Genomic DNA, 22,868 nt, shown 5'->3' with positions numbered 1-22,868 from the left:
ATGACTATTTACATTGTAGATTCTCACTGAAGGCATCAAAACTATGAATGAACACATGTGGAGTTATGTACTTAACAAAAAAAGGTGAAAACTGAAAACATGTTTTATATTCTAGTTTCTTCAAAATAGCCACCCTTTGCTCTGATTACTGCTTTGCACACTCTTGGCATTCTCTCGATGAGCTTCAAGAGGTAGTCACCTGAAATGGCTTTCCAACAGTCTTGAAGGAGTTCCCAGAGGTGTTTAGCACTTGTTGGCCCCTTTGCCTTCACTCTGCGGTCCAGCTCACCCCAAACCATCTGGATTGGGTTCAGGTCCGGTGACTGTGGAGGCCAGGTCATCTGCCGCAGCACTCCATCACTCTCCTTCTTGGTCAAATAGCCCTTACACAGCCTGGAGGTGTGTTTGGGGTCATTGTCCTGTTGAAAAATAAATGATCGTCCAACTAAACGCAAACCGGATGGGATGGCATGTCGCTGCAGGATGCTGTGGTAGCCATGCTGGTTCAGTGTGCCTTCAATTTTGAATAAATCCCCAACAGTGTCACCAGCAAAACACCCCCACACCATCACACCTCCTCCTCCATGCTTCACAGTGGGAACCAGGCATGTGGAATCCATCCGTTCACCTTTTCTGCATCTCACAAAGACACGGCGGTTGGAACCAAAGATCTCAAATTTGGACTCATCAGACCAAAGCACAGATTTCCACTGGTCTAATGTCCATTCCTTGTGTTTCTTGGCCCAAACAAATCTCTTCTGCTTGTTGCCTCTCCTTAGCAGTGGTTTCCTAGCAGCTATTTGACCATGAAGGCCTGATTCGCGTAGTCTCCTCTTAACAGTTGTTCTAGAGATGGGTCTGCTGCTAGAACTCTGTGTGGCATTCATCTGGTCTCTGATCTGAGCTGCTGTTAACTTGTGATTTCTGAGGCTGGTGACTCGGATGAACTTATCCGCAGAAGCAGAGGTGACTCTTGGTCTTCCTTTCCTGGGTCGGTCCTCATGTGTGCCAGTTTCGTTGTAGCGCTTGATGGTTTTTGCGACTCCACTTGGGGACACATTTAAAGTTTTTGCAATTTTCTGGACTGACTGACCTTCATTTCTTAAAGTAATGATGGCCACTTGTTTTTCTTTAGTTAGCTGATTGGTTCTTGCCATAATATGAATTTTAACAGTTGTCCAATAGGGCTGTCGGCTGTGTATTAACCTGACTTCTGCACAACACAACTGATGGTCCCAACCCCATTGATAAAGCAAGAAATTCCACTAATTAACCCTGATAAGGCACACCTGTGAAGTGGAAACCATTTCAGGTGACTACCTCTTGAAGCTCATTGAGAGAATGCCAAGAGTGTGCAAAGCAGTAATCAGAGCAAAGGGTGGCTATTTTGAAGAAACTAGAATATAAAACATGTTTTCAGTTATTTCACCTTTTTTTGTTAAGTACATAACTCCACATGTGTTCATTCATAGTTTTGATGCCTTCAGTGAGAATCTATAATGTAAATAGTCATGAAAATAAAGAAAACGCATTGAATGAGAAGGTGTGTCCAAACTTTTGGCCTGTACTGTAAATGTTCCTTTGTCTTCTATGAACAAACAAATATAAACAAACACTAAGGCACTAAAATCAACCATCTACTTTTTGTCAGGCAATTTAATGATATTCCCGCAGTTGTGGTCTTGACCGATCTTGAAATAAAATCCAATGTCCTATATGTCTGAGACCGAGACAAGACCGAGTAAAAATGCGGAGTCTGACACGAGAGCGAGACCTTCAAAAAGTGGTCTTGAGACCAAGAACGACCTCAAGTACCACAACAATTGAATCTACATCAATGCCAACATACTAACAACATGCAACGCCATGTTGTGTTTGTCATGGAAGATGCTCTGTGCAAATGTAATGTTGGTGCAACTAGGTAGGTAGGTAGGTAGGTAGGTAGGTAGCATTATTGTCCACCTCAGTGGAAATTTGTCTTTGGCTTTTTTCAAACCCATCAAAGGTACATACAGACACATAACAATACACCATTAAATTCAGTTTTACAATATGTATAATACAATACTGCAGATAGGCAGGTAGGAGCAATAAGTTATACCTGTACTAACCTAAACTGCTTTAACCAAGGTAGACATTTAAAATTGTCACGCAGACGTACAAAACTTAAAGGTTACATTGAATTTAGGATCAAATATACCCTTCTCTAGTCTAAAAAGTGGTTTCGATGTGTTCATTTGATTGTAAAATGTTGTCTATATTTACAGGGACTGTTTCAAACAGCTTATACATATCAGAGTGAAAATCAAGATGTTTAACAAAAGAAAATAAATGGTTGGCAACAGCAGCACATACTGTACAGATCAGGCACAAGTGATACAAACACAAATGAAGAACATAAAGTGGGAGTAAGTTTTATTTTTCTCCATGGCTACAAAAAGATATAACAGTTCCTGTTTCCACCGGAGAGAAGGAGGTTTGTCCCAAAGCTTGCTGCTGTATCGGCATGGTTTAGGGAAGGCCCAGAGACTGAGGTTCGACCTTCAGCATCAGTGGTTCCTGCCTGAACCCATAAAGGCCCGGTCGCACAAATATTTAAAAGGACAAAAGTTATTTTAATGAAATAGCTGCGATTAAAGACTCGCTTTTAACTGACCTCCTAAGCTCCATTACATTAACTGAAAGATCCTCTTTGTTTCATCGTTACAGGATACAATTACTGCCAAGACCAGTGGCTCTCAATCCTCGTTAAGTCCCGCTGGAGCTTTAGCCCGCTAGGTAGTAAAAGGACCACTTCACTAATTTTAAACTTTATGCCTATGTTCTTCTCATAATATGACACACTTAAATAAACCACTTCACTAGTCAACACTCTGTGTCATTGGCAGACTCTCCTAAATCCTGTACCTGGATGATTCATTCGTAGGCGGATCAGAGACTAAGGTTTGCTCATGCTGTATTACTGCATGTAGCATTTAGTTTGTATGCTAGACCAGAGTCTTATTTTATCCTTGTCACTGAATGCAGACACATGCAACCTCATTTTGAAGAGTCACAAGCTAAAAAGGTTTGAAACCACTGGTGTATACAGTCATATGCAGGACAAATTCACAGATTGTCCTGGCCCTTTAGCAGATTACAACAGTGCATCGCAGGTGTTAATCCGTCTCATGTGGTTAGAATGGAAACCAGTCGCACCCTGGGCCCTGAGGACTTGGATGTTTCTGGCTCAGTAGAGAAAGGCACTAACAATGCCAGAGTTAGGGATTACATTCACACTCTGGGCAAAACAACGCATTGCCACTGCCAGAATTTGAGGTCCATTCCCCGTCTTGCACATTGATAGTTGCACATGCCAGGGTTAGGGAATTATTCTGTATGCTGCTCCTTGTTCTTATCCCATGTGATTGTCTCTTTGAACTTGGCCTTTTTTCCATGGCAGTCAACTTGAACCTCTCATGTGGGGAACCTGAAGCTTGAACTGAAACTTCACAGGTTGTTTGTTGTTGTTGCTGACATTTGGGAAATACACTTTTTCGCTTTGTGGAAACGGGGAAACAGCAATCCTCGTTCTGTCCAGAGCTAACGAAATTAAACTCTCAGTACCTCTAAAGTTCAATGATTAACACTTTACTTTTTGGGTTGTTTGATCTTTGTAAACGTCAATTGTAGTTTTTAGGTGCAGGACTATGTCTTGGCTGGGTGGTCGGTGGATTTGGAATTTTTTTGGACAGGGAAAGGTGAGCTGTTTCCCTTTGTTTCCAGTCTTCATGTTAAACTAATCCAACAAGCCTTAACTACATATTTAGCATATACAAAAATCTTAAGTTGTAACTCTCGACATGAAAGCAAACATGTCTTTTCTCAAAATGTTAATCTATTCCTTTGAAGTGATCAGGCTTTTCTTTTGCTGCTTTTCTTTGTCATACATGATAATAAACTCAATGGCTTTGGGTTTCTGTCTTTTTCTTTGACATTTTATAGATAAAAATTATTAATCAAGAAAATAATTGACAGTTTAATTGATAGATATAATAGTTGCGCCCCTGAAAGTGACATACTATATACACCACTATTATTATGTATAATTAACCGGTTTGTATAGAAGCTAATGCTCAGTTAAATTCAAGTGGATTTTGATAGTTGATATAGTAATTAACGGGCTTTAGCAGCAGTAAGCAGGGGTGTAGTGCTGCCAATGTGCACCAGAATGACAGTCCGCCACTTCTTTTCTTATCCAAGTGAGGAAATAGAATATTCGTAGTTGACATAATCCAGTTGAAAATCGTAGATTTTTTTTGAACGCTTGAATGTCCAGTGATTACTAAAGTATATGTCATGGAGGAGTGCCACTAAAAACAAATGGAATGGTCAAAGTCTTATCGACATTTAAGGTGTGCTGATTGATTCATGACGTCAACTCATGCATTGTGTGACATGCAAGAAAACAGGTGCTTTTGAGCGGCACAGTGGATTTAATCATTAAGTGTATAGCTGCTAACTTTTAACTGGTAAAGATGAAAAGGCTGCAAAACATCCTTTTATTTCATAGTTATAGTTGACTAATGGATGAAAACTTGCCACCGAAGAAATACTGGTCACATCACCTTTGAAATGAGCCACAACTTAACCGTGTATGTGTCATAGATCCGTTCCGGTACCTAAACAAATAGCACTACACCCCTGGTAGTGAGCACCAAGGCCATGCCTCAAGACTTTGAATATCATGTCATTTGAAATCATACCCATGAGCCTTTTAAGTGATACACAGCCTACATCTTTATAAACAATACTTTTGGCAGGTCTAGAGATTAAAGTTTAGAAAAAAAATCTAATTTTTTCATGACTCACGTCATTAAAACTACGGCATTATCTGAAAACACTGAGAACAATATCACCTGGCAGCCTCAAGTGTTTACTGTAGCCTCTGCCAGGAATCATGAGTCAGTAACACAAACACAAAGCGTCACGCTCCAGGTCGCACTAATGTTAATTACTTATGGCTTAAATGTTATTGAAGTGACAATGGTGATTGATGACTTTTGTTTATTTGAGTGTCCTGCCCTGGATGAAGCCCAGCAGGTATGAGCTTACAAGACACTAGACAGTTACAATCAGGATAGCCACATGACCAGTCATAAATAAGTATTGTTGAAGTGACAATATTAATGTTTGGTTTTAATTTTGTGCTGTGTATCTAGGTTGCCCTGCCTGTCACAGATTATCTGTGGTATTTCTGTCGGAGATGTTTGGGCCACTTGTACCCAATTGTCACATCCAAGTCTTTGAATTAGATAACCGAAAGCTGAAGCCAGAGGTGGGACCAAGTCATTGTTTCGTAAATCAAAACTAAACCTCAAGTCCCAAGTTAAGACTTTCAAGTCACAAGTATTATGAGTCTCAAGTCAATTCTCAAGTTCTAAATTTTGAGTTTCGAATCCTAATCAAGTTATTATGCACGCGACACCAAATGAAAAGCCATTTTAACAACCAAGTAGTAATATATTACATTTACAAAAATCAGGAATGCTTTTTATAATTTGTATTTATTTGGTAAAACAAGTTTGTTGGAAGTTGTCGTGTCTCCTTGGGTAATTTTTGACTTTATGATTTGTTTTTTGTTGACCACCATGTAGTTTTTGTATGTGAACAAAGTTATCTTTGGCATAATTTTTTCCAACTGGTGCTCAGTAACATAATATTAGTCCTTCATGGTTCTCTCCTGCAACTTGATTGGATGCTGTCGGATTAGTTTAACCAAAGTGGATCTAGGGAATTAAGTGTCGACTTGCTGGAAATGAGTTGCGTTAATGCTAGTCGGTTCAGTTGATTTTGTTGAATGAAGGCATTGATTCATAGTGCACAAAGTAACATATTTTTTATTCTTTGGATTTGAGGGAAATTTTCAAGTATTTTCAAGTCGTTTGAAGAATGCAGATGCAGGTGCATTGGAAAATATCACTTGAGTCCTTGAACAGAAAATCCAGCACACTGCTCTTGCTCAGCTTCACAATTTATTAGTAGCACTAACATTTCCGTCCTCCTGGACCTTCTTCAGTTGTGTTCAACACTATTTTTTCCAACATTGAGCTTAAAGAGAAACTGCCCCACTCATTTCGCAGGTGTGCACAGGTGTAAGGGAATCAGTTAGCCGTAGGTGTAAGGGAATCAATTAGCCGTGGGTGTGTTTCTCAATAATTGACAACAACCTGTGCACCATATGTCACATACCCCACAAATGAAAGAACAAGACAACAAGAAAAACATGGGAGAAACCTAAAAAATTCAAGCTTCTTAAACAATAAAGGCTATTTACAAGATTGTTGACAAAAAATGTTGCCTTGCAGCTTTCATAAATCATTCAAAATGTTCAACGTTGTATATTCATATGCCATGTATCATAAATTGGTCTTTTAGATCCCGAAATCCATTATAGCAATGTTGGAAATAATGGTGTTGAACGCTCTAGACGAAGGTCCAGGAGGACCAAAATATTAGTGTTACTAATAAATTGTGAAGTCACGAGTCATTGGTATTAAAGTCCAAGGTGAGCTGCAAGTCTTTTCTATTTAATTTTATCAAGTCAAGTCTAAAGTCATCAAATTTGTAACTTGAGTCTGATCCAGGTCCAAGTAATGTGGCTCGAATCTAGTCCTCTGGCTGAAGCAGCAGTCCTGTTATGAATTGGTTGCCACCAATTGTGTCCTTAGGTATCACCTTAGCTCTGCAGCAGTGAAACAAGAGCTGACTTACAGGTAGCAGGCCCCTTCTGCTCACAGTAACAAACTGAGCCCTGTGGAATGAATAGGCAGCACACACTGACTGACTAGCAGTGCTAAGATTCTTTTCAAGCACAAAGAAAAGTATGTCAGAGCAGAGCAGAGAGGATCTGCCTTGTATGGCCGAGGGCTTAGCATGTAGCTTAGGGATTGCACTGAGCTAAAAAGTAGGGAATTTGTGTGCGGGTATGTCTGCTGTGTGTGTGGCCATGGGATTATTGTGTACTTGAGCGTATGTGTGTGTGTGTGTGTGTGTGTTTGTGGCTCTGTGAATGTGTGTGTGGCAGGGTTATTGGAGCAGTGTTAGAATGTGGGAATGTCAGCTATTGTTTCCAGTTCCTTCCCTTACACAGTTCACTGGGATCGTTGTCTTTGTTCTTGTTTCGGAGGTTAATTTGACCAACTTGTTCAAAGGACCGGTCTGAGTAGAGAAAGAGAAAGATGCAGCCTGTACTGACTCAATGATGAATGTTAGCTTTTTGTCTTTGACAGAAGTTGATTTGCCCACCAGGCTAACACAGAGAAAAAGATTTCATACATTTTTCATTTTTTGGATTTCACCATAAGCCAGGGAGCTTAAGATAACAAACATGTAAATGTGTAAGATACAAGATAAGATATTCTAATATATTCCACTGAATGTTTTGGCACATATCGGGTACAAGTTTAGCGCTTGGATATGAAACAAACAGCAAATGCAAGATTTCATGTTGAATTATCTCAAATCTAATACAGTTGGTTGTAGCCTTGGGTTGATTCCTGCTGTACTGTAGCTGTCACTCTCAACGTGAAACCAAAAATAATCTGCTTTTGCATCTCCGCACACTTGCATGAAATGATTTTTGATGTTAGAACATCATCGTCAATACGCCATGTCTATTTTGTCAGCACATCTCAGTGATAAGACAAACTGTCAGTAAAACATGCAACAAAAACCACATGTAGATTTGACTCCCGGATATCTCTCTGCTGGGTTTTACTTTCCACATTCCCATGCATGTGTTTAGAAGGTCGGCTTAACTCAACAGCTCATAGCAAGAATCTTCCTCAGATATCTTTGTGTGAGATTCTTTCTTAAGACTCATTGTAATCCATGGGTGTCAATGTGACATGCTAAATGCACAACAGCAGTGATGATGCTAACTGCAGAGGGCAAAGACTTGCGGAGGTAGTAACCCAGAACCTCAAAGTTACATCTCCTGATCCTGAATTATGATACAAGGAAATACATAAGATGCCATGTGGTCTGCATCTGCTCACGTTTGTGTGAGTTTCTTTTGGGTTTTTCCATCGGACACATGAATGCGAGGTGAATTAAAACCTTTAAATATTAGTTGTATGTATTGATACATGACCTGGCCGATAATGCAGCAGTGTTAGGCCCCTCTGTGACCCTGACTGAGCAGTTTAGAAAATGGATGAACATGGCTATACGTTACAGTTAAGTTTCAGTAATCCATTATATATTTTAATTCAACACCAACAATCACTTTGGCAGAGCACTAGGTGCCATTTTTCAAATAGTTGGAATGAAACACCTCATTCTGATTTTTTTTTTTTTTTTCTGAAATAAAGCTATTACTCACATGGCCATAACTCTTCCTATTTGTCAAAGTGTGAATATCGATGGCCATAAAGTTATTCATGCCTGCATGGCGCATCATCTTTATTTGAGAAAGAAATGAAATCCTATTCCCTCAGACTCCCAGGAGAGAAATAATATGTCATGCCTCCCTCCCATCCATTTCACCATATCAGCTGAATAAATTTGTAGGAGAGACTGGAATGCCTGTATGTGATGCAGTTGAAGAGGTCAGTTAAACTCATTGCAAGTAATATTGTCCTTTCCTAGTACAAAAGTGCACTTTTGGATTTATTCTGCATCTATTCTGCTTGAATGCTCCTGATATCTGGATTTAAATATAGAAACGTTTCACAAGGGAAAGCTATAGCTATTGCGAGATCTAGGGTAGAATATTAAAGCGTCTCCCTCCTTGCATTGAGTTGCGCCTTTTTACTGTTGATATCATGGGTGTTTAAGCTATTCTTTAATGATTTCGTTGCGTTTATCTTAATTTCCCATGGTCATTCTGTTTTATACTAAAACCAGCTTGTGCTCACTTATCAGTATGTATGTGAAAAGAAACCATTTCCCAACAGTTCCCTTCATTTTCCCAATTTCTGCCTTTCAAACACAGTAAATTAATAATACCTATTAAATCCTTTGATGTCACTTAGCAGCTCTTTAAAGGCAGCTGACCCACCCCATCTCTTCACTGCCAGGAGGTACCAGATCACACTGTACTCGACAAATTCTGTTAATGAACAAACCATTTAAACACTGCCAAAGTCTTTCATCCTAAAGTCATTTTATACTAGCAGCCTGAATCCTGTTCCCATGGGAAAAGAAGAACAAGAAGATGTAGTTCCTTCCCATACACCCAGCAGCTCTCTTGGGACGTGGCTGTTATTGTTCCCATTAATTCTACTGTTTGTGAAATGAATGGTAAGCTGCCATTCTGAGGTCATCGAAACACAAGATACCTTTGTAACTGAATGGATGAAGCTGACCAAGGGCGTAGGTTTTGTTTTAACAAGGGGGAAGGGGGGGACACATGATATGGGGGATTTGCAGGTCCTCCACTAGATAATTTTGAGCATCAAACACCATATTTTCTGCAATCAGATGAACTTTTTTTTTACATTAATGTTTTGGGATAAATGTCTCATAAACGTCCTCTTCTACTTTAATGTTTTAAGTGGGGTCGACAAATGCACGTGTTATAAACACTGAGGGGGTGCATCCCCTGCGTCCCCCTTGAAACCTATACCTATGAAGCCAATGTAATTTTAAAGGGGAAACCTAACCCTGAAACTTTACTTACTTTAATTTCTAGGGCTGTAATCAACTTAAGAAAGTCTTCGTCAACTGAAATTCCACTTATTCGCCAACCACCTGATTGGTCAATGGGAAAAAAATCTGCTTGTTGTCTCTAGATTAATTAAAGTGGCCACAGTGCACTGACTGTGTTCTACCTGATGGCATTGTGTGTCCACAAAGCGTTTTTTTGTTTGTTTTTTTCACGAGTCCAGCTTATTTTTTTAATTTTTTGCAATGGGAGCACTGCGTATTAAGATTGTACTACAGATGGAAGAGGTCTGACAAGGCGCTGAGTGCTGTACTGTTGGCATATTTTTTCTGGTCGCTGAGAGTTGAAAAATGTTCAACTTTACCAGTGACAAGTGTAGTGTTTTACCTACTTTTTACCCAGCCGTCAATAGGCCCGTTTCCACCGCAGGAACTTCTGGGTAAATTTACAGGGCCGGGGCCGTTGGTGCATGTCTCCACCGCAGGAACCACCCCTGAAGGACAGAGTTCTGGAACTTTTACAGGGGCTAAACAAGTCCCTGCCTCGGAGTAGGTACTCAGAACAGCCCCGAAAAACTCCTGGCTGGGGCTTGGGGGTTACTTGGTGCTGATTGGATGTATACTCAAGGAGGGATGTGATGTCAACAGAAAGCAACAAAATAGCCGGCATTTTTAAAACTCAGCAGACGAGAGTTAGCTCGTTCATAGTTTCCACCGCCATGTAAACAAACTCAATAACCGGTCCGTGAAAAACATATTTTTTCCGGCGGATATCTTATTTACAACATGATTGAGCTAGCAAAGCAGTTTTGTGTTGCTATGTGTGGTATTTATTCAGTTTTGGGAAATCACAATGTCTAGAAAGCATCAGTGGCTGCAGCAGACAGGGACAGCTAACAGCAGCAAAGCTAACATCAGGACGTCATCTTTTAAAAGCCTCCCGTTGTCAGAAACGACATGAAACTACTCCAGTTAGCTCAATCATGTTGTAACTAAGACATCCGCTGGAAAAAATATTTTTTTCACGGGCCACTTTGTAAGTTTAGTGAGTTATTACAGACACCGCTATCGGCTAACAGCTAACAGCGTCCCTACGCTACGTTGCCCTGGTCAAAATGGTCGTGCAACGATTACGTCACATCCAGAGCCCGGTAGCTTTACAGGAACCTTTCTCCTACTCCGCTCTCTCAGTGGAGACACGGCGGTTGAGAGGGCCGAGCGAGAGGACGTTCCTGTAGTAGTTCCTGCCCCCCAAATAGTACCAGGAACTTCTTCAGTGGAAACGGGCCTAATGGGGCAGAACAAATAGCCTACCACAAAGACCAGCCATCAAATCTTACTAGTGCTGAACAAAAGAAATAAAGGAGAATATAATATTACAGGCCACATAGACTGGCTGGTCCGCCCTTGCCCCCAGCGTGCTTCAGCTTTCCCTTCATCCAGAACAAGTACTTTACCTTGTGCCGACATCTTTACTTCCGCAGATGTTCTGTATTGTAGCACCCAGACACAACCGAAGTATCCCAGCTCAAAAAATGCTGCGCCTCCAAAGTGCTTTAGCAATCCCAGCTGGCCGTTTTCAGGACAATGTCTGGCAGTTTCAGCTGGGAAAAAATATTATGGTGGACACGCAGGCTGATGAGAGTATCACCACTGATCATCCAGCCAATCGCAGTTTGGTCAAACAAACTATTGACCAACTGACCAGAAGGTGTCTATTCGATTGCTAACTTGTTAGCAAACGGTTGCCCGGTTACACATCCAGCAGATACAGAGCAATATTAGCATTTATTTGACTAAAGTTAGTCCAATATTCACTCTACTTTTATCTCTGTTTTTGATCTCCACCAGCTCCTGAGGGAAACGTCTGGCTCATTAGCTGCTAAATGTTCAACTTAATCAGCCATTTTCTTACTTTGTCTGAGTGCCATTTGCTGCTGGGCAGGAAGCATGTAGTGGGTTCATCTGAACTTTTTTACTGAAACAGCTGTCTGCTACATCTGGAAGTGAGGCTGATGAGTTTGGGGAGACTTAACCTAAACAATTAACAGTAAAAGTTGCAGGCCATAAAACCAAAACACTGACCTGAAACAAGCTCCGTAGAGTTGAGGGGAACTGCAGTTGGGTGACAGTTCGTTGTGAGTTTGTCTCTATGAGTGACCCCATTCACAATACATATGGTCACGTGAAAGAAAGATTTGGATTATTGCAGCTTTAATTAACAAAAATTACAAATGGTTTATCAATGTGTGTCAATGCATGCGTTTATAATGTATTATACAGACTAAAGGTGCTATCAAAATAGCATCATGCTATCATGCAGTTGAGTAACATGTATGTATTTCTGTCTCTCCAGCACACAGCCATGCTGTTCAGGTGTGTGAAATAGTGGCTGTCCACAAGACCAAAGATGATGACCAAGACAACACAGAGACCAGGAGGAGTCAGAAAAAAGCAAAGCAGCGCTCCCAGCTGTATCCCCATGCATTCACAGGTATGACACCTACACCGATGGACAAACTTAAAAGGGACATTCCACTCATTTTACACATCAAATTCACTTTTGCGTATCACAGGAAGGACTACTCAGCCTTTCAGCAGTTGTATGATTTTCTCTGTGGTTCTAAAAGAGTTCTGTCAAGTCGAAGAAAATGTCAAGTTACATCATGGGAAGTGTAGGATTCAGCATTTTTTGGGGTTGGCCCAAAAGATAGGAATCATCAGCTATTTTTAGCCTGTCTCTCACAAGTCTTCCACCTTTATGGAAGTGCAGTACTTAATTGCTGAGGTGCTGCTTCAAGAAGTAGATGCAGCGTCTTTTGTTCCTTCCAACAACACAGCCTGGAGCCAGTTTTTATCACTGTCACTTTCATTTTACTGCAGTAGGCTAATGCCGCATCACACTTCCATTCTGGGTAAGTGTGCCAAAAGCCTGTGTTCAGCTCCACCAATCACAAGTGATCTGACACTGGAAATAAGCCTGTAGACAACTCCACAGTCTGAGAGTAATGCATTAACAAGAGAGTTCCTCACAGCTTAGCCGACTGGGTCTAAGATGGCAGCATGCCAGTGACTTATGGGCTAATGCTTAATTTTGAGCCATTAGATTATATCCAAACAAGATCGGATTTACATTATTTATCACAGCCAAATGTTAAAAATTACCTCACTAATGTGAGCTTTTACTGGCATTAGAGTGTGTCGAGCCTGACACGACAGCATTCCCACGATCTGGAGCAACTTGGCTTCAAAGACACGTCCCATCACTTACATCCTGATTACGTAACTTATTAAAGGATGATTTTACTCCCACTCTAACTGTCTCTTTGCCCACCCTGCTGCAAGCACAAGGTACTGTAAGTGATTTGGGCTGAAGAACTTGCCTGGAAAGTTAACTTTTCTATCTGATGAAAAGAATGCTTAGTGTGATAATTTGACTTTGAAATGCTTAGTGAGTGGATCTGCTGTCAAAGTGCTTAGCGAGTGATTTTTTTTTTTTGCTCCTTAATGTAAATATTTCAGTAATGTTCCTAGCAGGATATTATGTGACTCCATCTCTAGTTTTTGTCTGACTATCAGCAGAGCCCTGTTTTATTTAACTGACTGCTTCTTCATTTCCCACATGCCCTCATTTCTTACTCATACACTTATCTGATTGACCTGGCTGGTAAGGACAAAGCCAGGGCTCATTCTCAGGCCAAGGCTGCAATGTGGCAAAATGACCAAATGAACAAAGTATGATACCTCTCTGTATGCCCTGGTGCCCAGAAATCCCCAAATAATATTTCATAAACTATGATGGATGTTTCACAGAGATTAATATCTGGAAACATTTGGTGTTATCTCCAGAAATCAGATCAGGAATTCCCTTGTTTTAGTGATAATAGCTTTTCTCTGTTGATACCTTTTTCCATTCTCGGTCTAAGAACTATGAGGTCAAAAGAGGCGTATGAGGTCAGAGTGCTATAGAAAGTTGACAGTTCAATCCCAGCAACAGACAGTGTGTCTCCATCAGCAGACTACACCTAAAATGTCTTTGTGGAATGTAAAATGTTATGATTACTAAGAATCAGTGACAGCAGCATCCAGGGCTGAAAAATGAAGCTAATGCGAAAGTGTCAACAACTGCAGTTCATCGAATGGCCACTTGAGGCTGGCTCCAAATGTGAGTCAATCCCCACAGACCCCCATGTTAAAATGCAGGAAGACAGTAGAGGGGATTAAATTTGATATAACTCATTTGTTTAAATTTTTTAAGGCTTAAATTTAAGCATAGTTAAGAGCGTGGCCACTCTGATTGACCGACTGACTGCGAGGCGTCACATCAGTCTGTGGATCAAATTCACTTCTTGCTCCTTGATAGCTCCACCCTCTCATCCAAATTTAGTCACTTCTGGCTCCAAAAATCCAAGATGGCCACAATGCAGTCAATGTTTAAAACACATGATTGAGCCACACTGTTGCAGTGAATGTTCCTTCATTACAATGAACACGGTCATTGCAGTTCATTTTAATTAAATTCCCCATACGCTGTCCTGCTGCCAAAAAATACTAGAGTGCCAAATGTGTATTAATCCCCAGCTGGAAGAAGTCCCCAACAAATGCACTGTTCAGTCGACAGTGCCCAGCTGTTATAGGAAGTTGTTTTAAAATGAAAGTCTATACTTTATCAAAAATGGATTGGCTAGGGGATAAAAGCTACAGACAAGGTAGGGAAATCGGTAAGTCTTTGGTTTCCAGGGCGGGTGCCATCTCTCTTATGTCTTTTGCTGTCATTTTGTTAAGGCTTCAAGTTGGCCGCTTTAAATGACAGGTGGGTGCCGTCTGTTGACAAGCTGCTAACACAGCGACAAATTGCTTAGGTATCTTAATCATGGTTTAACTCCAGATTTACAGAGTATAGGTGTAGCTGTTGCTATTTTAGTGTGTTTTCAGTTTATCATAGTTAATTGTTGTTGTCTAAAAAAGTCAATTTTGGTCAAAAAGTCAAAGTTGTTTGGGGTCTTTGTCAGATATTCAATTTTTTCCAGTAAGTACATTTTGTTTATAGGTTTTAAGTCGGGTTTTTTTTGCATTGGCATTATCACAATTAACCATAGCTGTAAATGCACTGTGCCAGCCAAGCTAGCAGCTAGCGTTAGTGTTATCTTTACTCTCTTGTCCAAATATGGTCACTTCTGGCTCCAAAAATCCAAAATGGCGACAGTCAAAATGCCAACCTTAAGGTTTCAAAATGCTAATCGGCAAACCAACGGTGGACATCACTATGGTTCCATCCGTTATTTTATACAGTCTAAGATGGCATGGCATATTCTTTTTCTCACACTGTGTGCCCTCCTGTTTTGTTCCTCTATACAGTTTCCTACATCAGAAGAACAACGCAGCACCAGTGGCGCTGTACTGATGTCACCTTCCATTCTGCCAATGAGGAGCTCTGCGAGCAGTGGATCCAATTTATCAATGAGCAGCTGTCGTTACTCAGTACGTACTGTTTAATGATGTTCTTTAACAATGTGGTAATGTACTCTGAACTTAATCAGGATCAGTTTATTGACCAGGTGCCATAAAAGTGCCTCGTTTTTGGAATCTGGCTTAGTGAGAGCTAGGACAAATAAAAATTGGCGTACACACAGCAATTAAGCCGAACTACGCAGAGCCTAAGGGCAAATAGTATTCAGTACATGGTTGCATGAAAGTAGTAGTTTTGATACTTGGTTATGGAATTTATGGATGATTGGCATCTAAACTTGATGGATTTTACAGGTTTAGTAATCGCTACTTGTGGTTTATCAGGCCAAGATTGGACTTTAAGTTGTGCCACACTACAAGGAGGGAACAGTTGTTCTGTGAGGAACAGGCTTTTTATCTCTCAAACAAGTTTAACAGCTGTCAGCAATGTGCACGAGGGAGGGACATGCAATACAATCTTTATCCAGAGTGGTTTATGGATTACTTCATTGGGACACCACCATACAGTATGAAACATGAGTAACTGTAGCGCCCAAGGGAAACCTCTGAAACCCTGGACTTCTTCAAAAGATGCTTTTATTGTGAGCTACATCAATAGTGTTTGAGGCTAATCAAAGGGAAATTATAGAAATGTAAGTAAACAGTTTACAGAATAATATCCCAAAGACCAAGAAACTGTAATAATGAAGATTTGGTAAGTGTTCCACAGTGCATAATGAGTTCATATTTATATTTCAGATCAAACGGTAGATTATTAAAACATTCAAGACAAGACTTATTGTTGCCAGAGCTCTTCTACTCCTTCACCAGACTGTAAAGAAAGTGTGTGTTATTGTCCATAAAAAACATTTCATTCTTTTCAGTGGTGTCCCTGAGGAGAGCCCAGAGGCAAACCTACAATGCAGGTTTCCCTCCTGCGTTTCTCTTCTAGACAGTACCTCACAGGCACAGACATAAAGAATGGAGCCAGCAAGAGCCAATAGTCTGGTAAAACATATAAATGGTGGTATTACAAACAATAAAAGAGTGTACTAAAAATACCTTTAGCTGGCTTGGACTCAAAGCGTTAAGAGGATGTCTGCATTATTGTTTGCATCCAGCTTAGTGTCCAGATGTGCAGTAGTGCCCCCAGAACTGTTGCAAAGGGGTGGCCAGATGGGGCCACTGAAAATCTTGGTAGTACACCAAAAGCAGAAGCCATAACTGAATGGCAGGAATTCTATCATGCTGTTTAAGTATACTGGCTATGTGAAACAAATTGTCACCAAGAGAGATAAGGAATCACATCCTGATATACTGTGGTTTCTTATTTTACAGTTAGCAGACTAATACTAGTACACCAAACATTTTGAGTTCTACAACAGTCCTGTTTTAATGTGTAATCTATCTACACGTTCATTGTTCTTCGAATAAGCTGGTTTTCCTTTTCCTTAAAAAAAAAGACGAACATACGCCTTTATTAGAAGGAGTACAATGACTGTAAGGGACTAATCATGAACTCAAGTGAACACAAGTCTGAAGGACACTTGTGGGTACGTAGAACCCAATTTCATTCAGATATCTTGAGGTGAGAGCTCAAGGGACCCCTTTGAAAATGGCCAATCCAGTTGTTCCCTCGCCAAAATTTAGCCTAACTTAAGAGTGTCATTTTGGCCCCCTTCTTGACAAGCTATCTCAGCATGGTTGGTACCAACGGATGCCTTAGGTTGTCTATTTTCACAATATGCCACTACCATGATACTTAGGTTAGGTAAGTGTGCCGAACCTTCTTAGAAACAGTAATCTGGGCTTCTTTTTTTTAAATTTTTTTCCCTGACGTGCCAATGGCGGAGGGTAGGAGATGCTATGCTATCCCAACCGCCGCCGCCCCCCCCCCCCCCCCCCCCCCCCGATAAAGACGCAAAGTTTAAGATAAAGCTGCAAGAAATTAAATACAGTTTCCAATGATGAATCGAATCAATACATGACCAGAAACATTGTATGACATTTATTATTAGACTATCAGTCATAATATATTGAGCTGTATGACATTATTGACCTAGTTGAGTGCAAAACACAGTGCTTTACACTTATGTGATTTCAAAGTGATTACACAATTGACTTGTGCAGGATTTAGAATGTAACCAGCATGTGGAAATTAGATTGTAAGATGGGTTTACCCATTTGAAATGGTCTACTTGGCCCCCTTTTGCCTGCCAGGGTGAATCAATTCAGTAAAATTAACTGCATTCATTGTGGAGATGAAGGCCTTAGTATGTTCACTCTCCTCCGCAGAACACCTTTACATCACGCATTGGCAACCCATTTATGTAATCTAATGGAACTTTTGTCTTATTGCCAAACAATATTGCCCCCTATATTTCTTTGTGCTCATTTAACTCTTGATCCCAATCCATTCATTTTCAGATGGAGCAGCTGGTGTATCTCAGTTTGTTGTCCTAAATGCAGTCTTCCACAACAGCCATAAACAAGCCATTTAGTATTCTCCATTGCAGCACTTTGTAGGTTTATCACCGAATGATGCAGCACCTCTGAATTGCTTCGCACTCCTCCCATAGTCAGTAGACACACCATTTATTTCTTGAGCGGCGTGTTTTGGGGACCAGTCAGTTTGACGGAGCATTTTGAGAAAGGTCTGTGGTTAATGAAAACTTCATCAAGCTGCTGTCAGTTACACATTTTTAAAAAAAGGTATAAACACTGAGCCGTTTTAATGACTATCTCATACCCCTCCCTTGCTTTGCAGCCAACCGACCGAAGAGCCTTCTGGTGTACATCAATCCCTACGGGGGAAAGCGGCGTGGGAAGCGTATTTACGAGCAGAAGGTGGCTCCACTGTTTCGCCGTGCCTGCATCTCCACCGACGTGATTGGTGGGTCCCTATCAGTAGCGTTCCTTAACATTTAAATAAAAAATGAGTCTCAATGGCCGCCATATAGATCTCCACTGCCACTGTGGCCTCTCGAAGGGACCGAAGAGGCTTGCAAGGATATGATTTGGCTTATAGTGCCATTAATCATGCCACCACCTTAATGGAAGCTGTGATAGTTGATAAGCTCGGGTATCCAAACACATCTATTATTCAATAAGTGTTTGCTACAGCAACACATAGTCTTGGGTATTGATGGTCCATCAGAGTGTATACTATTCACTCTGGGCTTCCTACATCTGCTGTGAATTGCAGGATTGTATTTGCGTTGATATCATATGCCCAGAAAACAGATTTACTGTTGAAATATTGTTTTTGTTTTTGTGGGCCCAGGGCTCATTTTGTGGGCTAATATACAACAGCTGAATTAGGTTGTTTTGTGCCACTGTGCCTCTGCTTTCTCTGAACATTACTCTGCACAGTGGATTCTAGTGAATAGGCTCAAAAGCGCAGTACTTTTCTTCGTCTTGTATTTCAAAATGCCCATAATAGCATGCTTATTGTACAAGTCAGGCCACAAAGACTCCAGTTATTTTGTCTGTACATTCCCTTTTATTGAAGCTGTACTAACGTACTTGCCATTTGATATGTTTCCATAGTTACAGAGCGGGCCAATCATGCCAGGGACCACTTGAAAACAGAGGCCAATCTAGATAAATATGACGGGTGAGTACTCAAGTTAGGTACCTGCTGCTTTCTGGCTTTCAACACTTGTTTTTCATTGTGACATGGAGTTGACTCTGTTCATATTGTAATAAAGCCACTGAGAGACTCTCCCGTGACCTCTGTATCAATTACTGCATTATAAGATTTGAGGTTATTACGTTATGAGGCCCTGTTGTGCTGCCAGATTGTAATCACTGTGACAAAGCCCTGTGTGTTTCTCACACTTAGCAGCCAGTGTCATTCTGGTGATATCAGAGGTTGACCTGCATTGCTATGTAACCATTGCCTTTAGATCAGAATTGCTCAACAGTAACACATCAGTAAACAAGCTGGTATTGTGACAAAGAAATACTCTTTTTATCCTGCCTGTTTTGACAGGCTTTTTTTTTTCAACCTCATTTTTAAGTGTGAGTCAAGGTAAGATTTTCACCTGATGACTGCACTGAAGAAAAGTTAAGGGATCACCAAAGTCATCACAAGTCATCCTGAGGGGAACATGGATGTGTGCACTAAAATGAATGGCTATCCTCTCAATAGTTGTTGAGACAATTCTTGCACAACCACAAATGGCACCCTCATGGTGGCACTAGAGGAATAGTGAAGGGATCACCAAAGTTAGTGGGATTCGTCATCTGGGGACCATGAATGTCAGTACAAGATGTTGTTACAATCCATTTAATTGAAGTTGGGATATTTCACAAGACGTGAAAACTTTGCCCTGCTGTAGGAACTGGAGGAAAACATCAGGGGAACACCTCAATCATTAACATTAATCCTCTGGGTACCATGGTTATACACTCACCTGCCACTTTATTAGGTACACCAGTTCAGCTGCTTGTTAACGCAAATAGCAAATCAGCCAAACACGTGGCAGCAACTCAGTGAATATAGACATGTAGACATGGTCAAGATGACCTGCTGAAGGTCAAACTGAGCATCAGAATGGGGAAGAAAGGTGATTTAAGTGACTTTGAACATCTCATGGTTGTTGGTGCCAGACGGGCTGGTCTGAGTATTTCAGCTGATCTGCTGATCTACTGGGATTTTCACACACAACCATCTCTAGGGTTTACAGAGGATGGTCCGAAAGAGAGAAAATATCCAGTGAGCAGCAGTTGTCTGGGTCAAAATGCCTTGTTGAAGGCAGAGGTCAGAGGAGAATGGCCAGACTGGTTCAAGATGATAGAAAGACAACAGTAACTCCAATAAACACTCATTACAACCAAGGTAAGCAGAAGACCATTTCTGAACCAAAAACATGTCGAACCTTGAAGCAGATGGGCTACAGCAGCAGAAGACCACACCAGGTGCCAATCCTGTCAGCTGAGAACAGGAAACTGAGGCTACAGTTGGCATGGGCTACCCACAATTGGACGATAGAAAATTGGAAAAACAGGCTAGTCTAATGAGTCTTGGTTCCTGCTGTTTTGATGGTAGGGACAAAATGTGCCGTAAACATGAGAGCATTGATCCATCCTGCCTTGTATCAACACTTCAGGCTGATCGTGGTGTCATGGTGAGGGGGATATTTTCTTGGCACACTTTGAGTATTGCTGCTGACCGTGTCCATCCCTTTATGACCACAGTGTACCCATCTTCTGATGGCTACTTCCAGCAGGATAATGTGCCATGACAAAAGCTCAAATCATCTCAAAGTGGTTTCTTGAACATGACAATGAGTTTACTGTACTCCAATGGCCTCCACAGTCACCAGATTTCAATCCAATAGAGCACCTTTGGGTTGTGGTGGAACGGGAGATTCACATCTTGGATGTGCAGCTGACAAATCTGCATTAACTGTGCAATGCTATCACGTCAACATGGACCAAAATCCCTGAAGAATGTTTCCAGCACCTTGTTGAATCAATGCCATGAAGAATAAAGGCATTTCTGAAGGCAAAAGTGGTCCAACCTGGTACGAGCAAGGTGTACCTAATGAAGTGGCCGGTGAAAGTATATACAGAATTTTTATTGCAATAAAAATTAATTATGTAAACAATAGGACACCAAGATTTCTGCAATGAGGTTTCAAGGGATTGTTTGGATATTTCAAGTGGCCCTTTATGAGATATTCATCAGTAGTGTATTACCTACAGTAGCTGTCAGTCAACACGTTCCCAGTTTGGAGAAGCAGACAGGAGTACCTAGCACAGAGGCCAAGCAATACACTGCTATGAATTAGGGTTGTCAGTAAGACTTAATTTGGCTACTTAAAAAAAGAGCTACCTCAAAATAATATCAGTTTAGGTGGATGCTCTATTGAGAATATTTTCAGTGCTATACCTTGCTGTCAGGCAGCCCTTTGCACTGGCACTACATTTTCTGTAGAACCTCTGTATTTCCATGCATGTGTCTCTTTTGGCCCATTCAGTCTCCCCCTGCAAATTTCTTCTTCTGTATACTCTGGTTCACAACTATCTCACTGTCTCCAAAGTGATCGGCATTTCATTATCGCTGTCATAGTCACTTTTTAAAAATTTTCTTTTGTTGTCTCTTTCATAAACCACTGAAAGTTTTACCCAAACAGTTGTAATGTTGTAGCATAATACAGTGCGCAGCAAAGTTGTGCTTGGGTGCAGGAATATGAAAGTTCTATGGTTGATAAAATGTAGTGCCAAAGCAAAGGGGCCATCTGATGGCAAGATAAAGTGATAAAAAATATTATTAGTTTAGCATACACTTAGACTGATATCGATTTTTTTTTATGTGGGCCTTTTCAGGTTGGCAGGTTTTGCTGCTAACCCACGTCCACAGCAGTGCTGAGCTTCTCTGTCAGTACTCTTGCCTACTTAAAACTAGGGGTGTGCTGACTGCCATCTACTGTAGGTAATGCACTGAATATGGATAAGTACCTTATACAACCCCACTTCAAAAAATCCGAACTCTCCCTTTAATGTTTAAAGACAAGGACCCATGGTTGAACATAGAGCCTGAACATCTCATAACAACTTCAGGTTTATCAAACTTTAAATGAAGTTCAGAGATAGCAACTGTAGATAGATAGCTACAGACCTGTAGTGTGCTCATTCGCATTATATCATCTCAGTAGGAGGAAAAGTAGATCTGAGAGTCGTGTTCATAAAAATAGATGCTGAAATGTTGCTTTTGAAATAATTGACCTAAAAGTAGCTTTTAGACAGAGAATAAAAGGACCAAGGACAGATCCCTGAGGTACTCCATGAGTGTAATGGGTATTGGAAGGTACGGTCCCTATCGCAACACAAAAGGTCCTTTCAGAGAGATAGGAATTAAATCAATCTTCTACCCAGTATGCTTACTCAGTGCTTTAGACAGTCACGGCACGGTGGTTAGCACTGTCGCCTCACAGCAAGAGGGTTGCCAGTTCGATCCCGGGTGTGGGAGCCCCTCTGTCCGGAGTTTGCATGTTGCATGTGGGTTCTTCCTCCCACAGTCCAAAGACATGCAGATTGGGGACTAGCTTAACTGATAACTCTAAATTGTCCGTAGGTGTGAATGGTTGTCTGTCTCTGTGTGTCAGCCCTGCGATAGTCTGGCGACCTGTCCAGGGTGTACCCTGCCTCTCGCCCGATGTCAGCTGGGATAGGCTCCAGCCCCCCCGCGACCCTCAAGAGGATGAAGCAGTTAGAAGATGAACGAATGAGTGCTTTAGACATTCAGTTACAATCAAGTGGTCAACTGTAGCAAAAGGCAAAATTTCCACATATTATGATAATTTAAGGCATGCCGCTGAATCTTTTCTCCTTAGAATCGAGTAAAAGATCTAAATCTAAAACTCACTCACATAAGTATATGTTTCCAAAACGAACTGTACATGATTCTGCAGCTAATGTCTGTCAGTAATGGGAGCATGTCAGGGTAAAATGCCGCTGATAGCTGAACATAAAAGGCATCAATAACATGAAAGGTTTTTTTTCCTGCCAAGTGCCTGCCGACTCCAGCTTCTATTTATCAGATATTCAGTCCAGCAGAGCAGGGTTAGGGTCCATTATGCTTTTACTCTGCAGTTCATATAATTTATAGGTCCATTTCTATAAGGTTTAGATATAGACTTAAGAAATGTGTAATGCTGGGCGGCACAGTGTGATATTCTTATTTATTGAATGCTTTCACAGTTACACCTGCTGCCCACTGGTATTATTGTCAAGGTTTTTTGGCTATATAGTATTTGTCTCAT

At 40.9% G+C, this 22,868-nt stretch overlaps 1 protein-coding gene across 1 annotated transcript in view; it reads left to right on the top strand.

Annotated features, from left to right (window-relative positions):
* The window catches only part of cerk (ceramide kinase), a 64,411-nt gene that overhangs the window by 8,632 nt on the left and 32,911 nt on the right, over positions 1-22,868 (top strand). The window contains exons 2-5 of the mRNA XM_033614237.2: positions 12,005-12,142; positions 15,007-15,129; positions 17,864-17,989; positions 18,646-18,712. Coding sequence (XP_033470128.1) covers positions 12,005-12,142; positions 15,007-15,129; positions 17,864-17,989; positions 18,646-18,712 — 454 coding nt within the window. The remainder of the gene's footprint in view (positions 1-12,004; positions 12,143-15,006; positions 15,130-17,863; positions 17,990-18,645; positions 18,713-22,868) is intronic.

This window comes from Epinephelus lanceolatus, chromosome 23, assembly GCF_041903045.1.
Source record: "Epinephelus lanceolatus isolate andai-2023 chromosome 23, ASM4190304v1, whole genome shotgun sequence".
Taxonomy (NCBI): domain Eukaryota; kingdom Metazoa; phylum Chordata; class Actinopteri; order Perciformes; family Serranidae; genus Epinephelus; species Epinephelus lanceolatus.
This window is presented reverse-complemented; position numbering and strand designations above follow the sequence as displayed.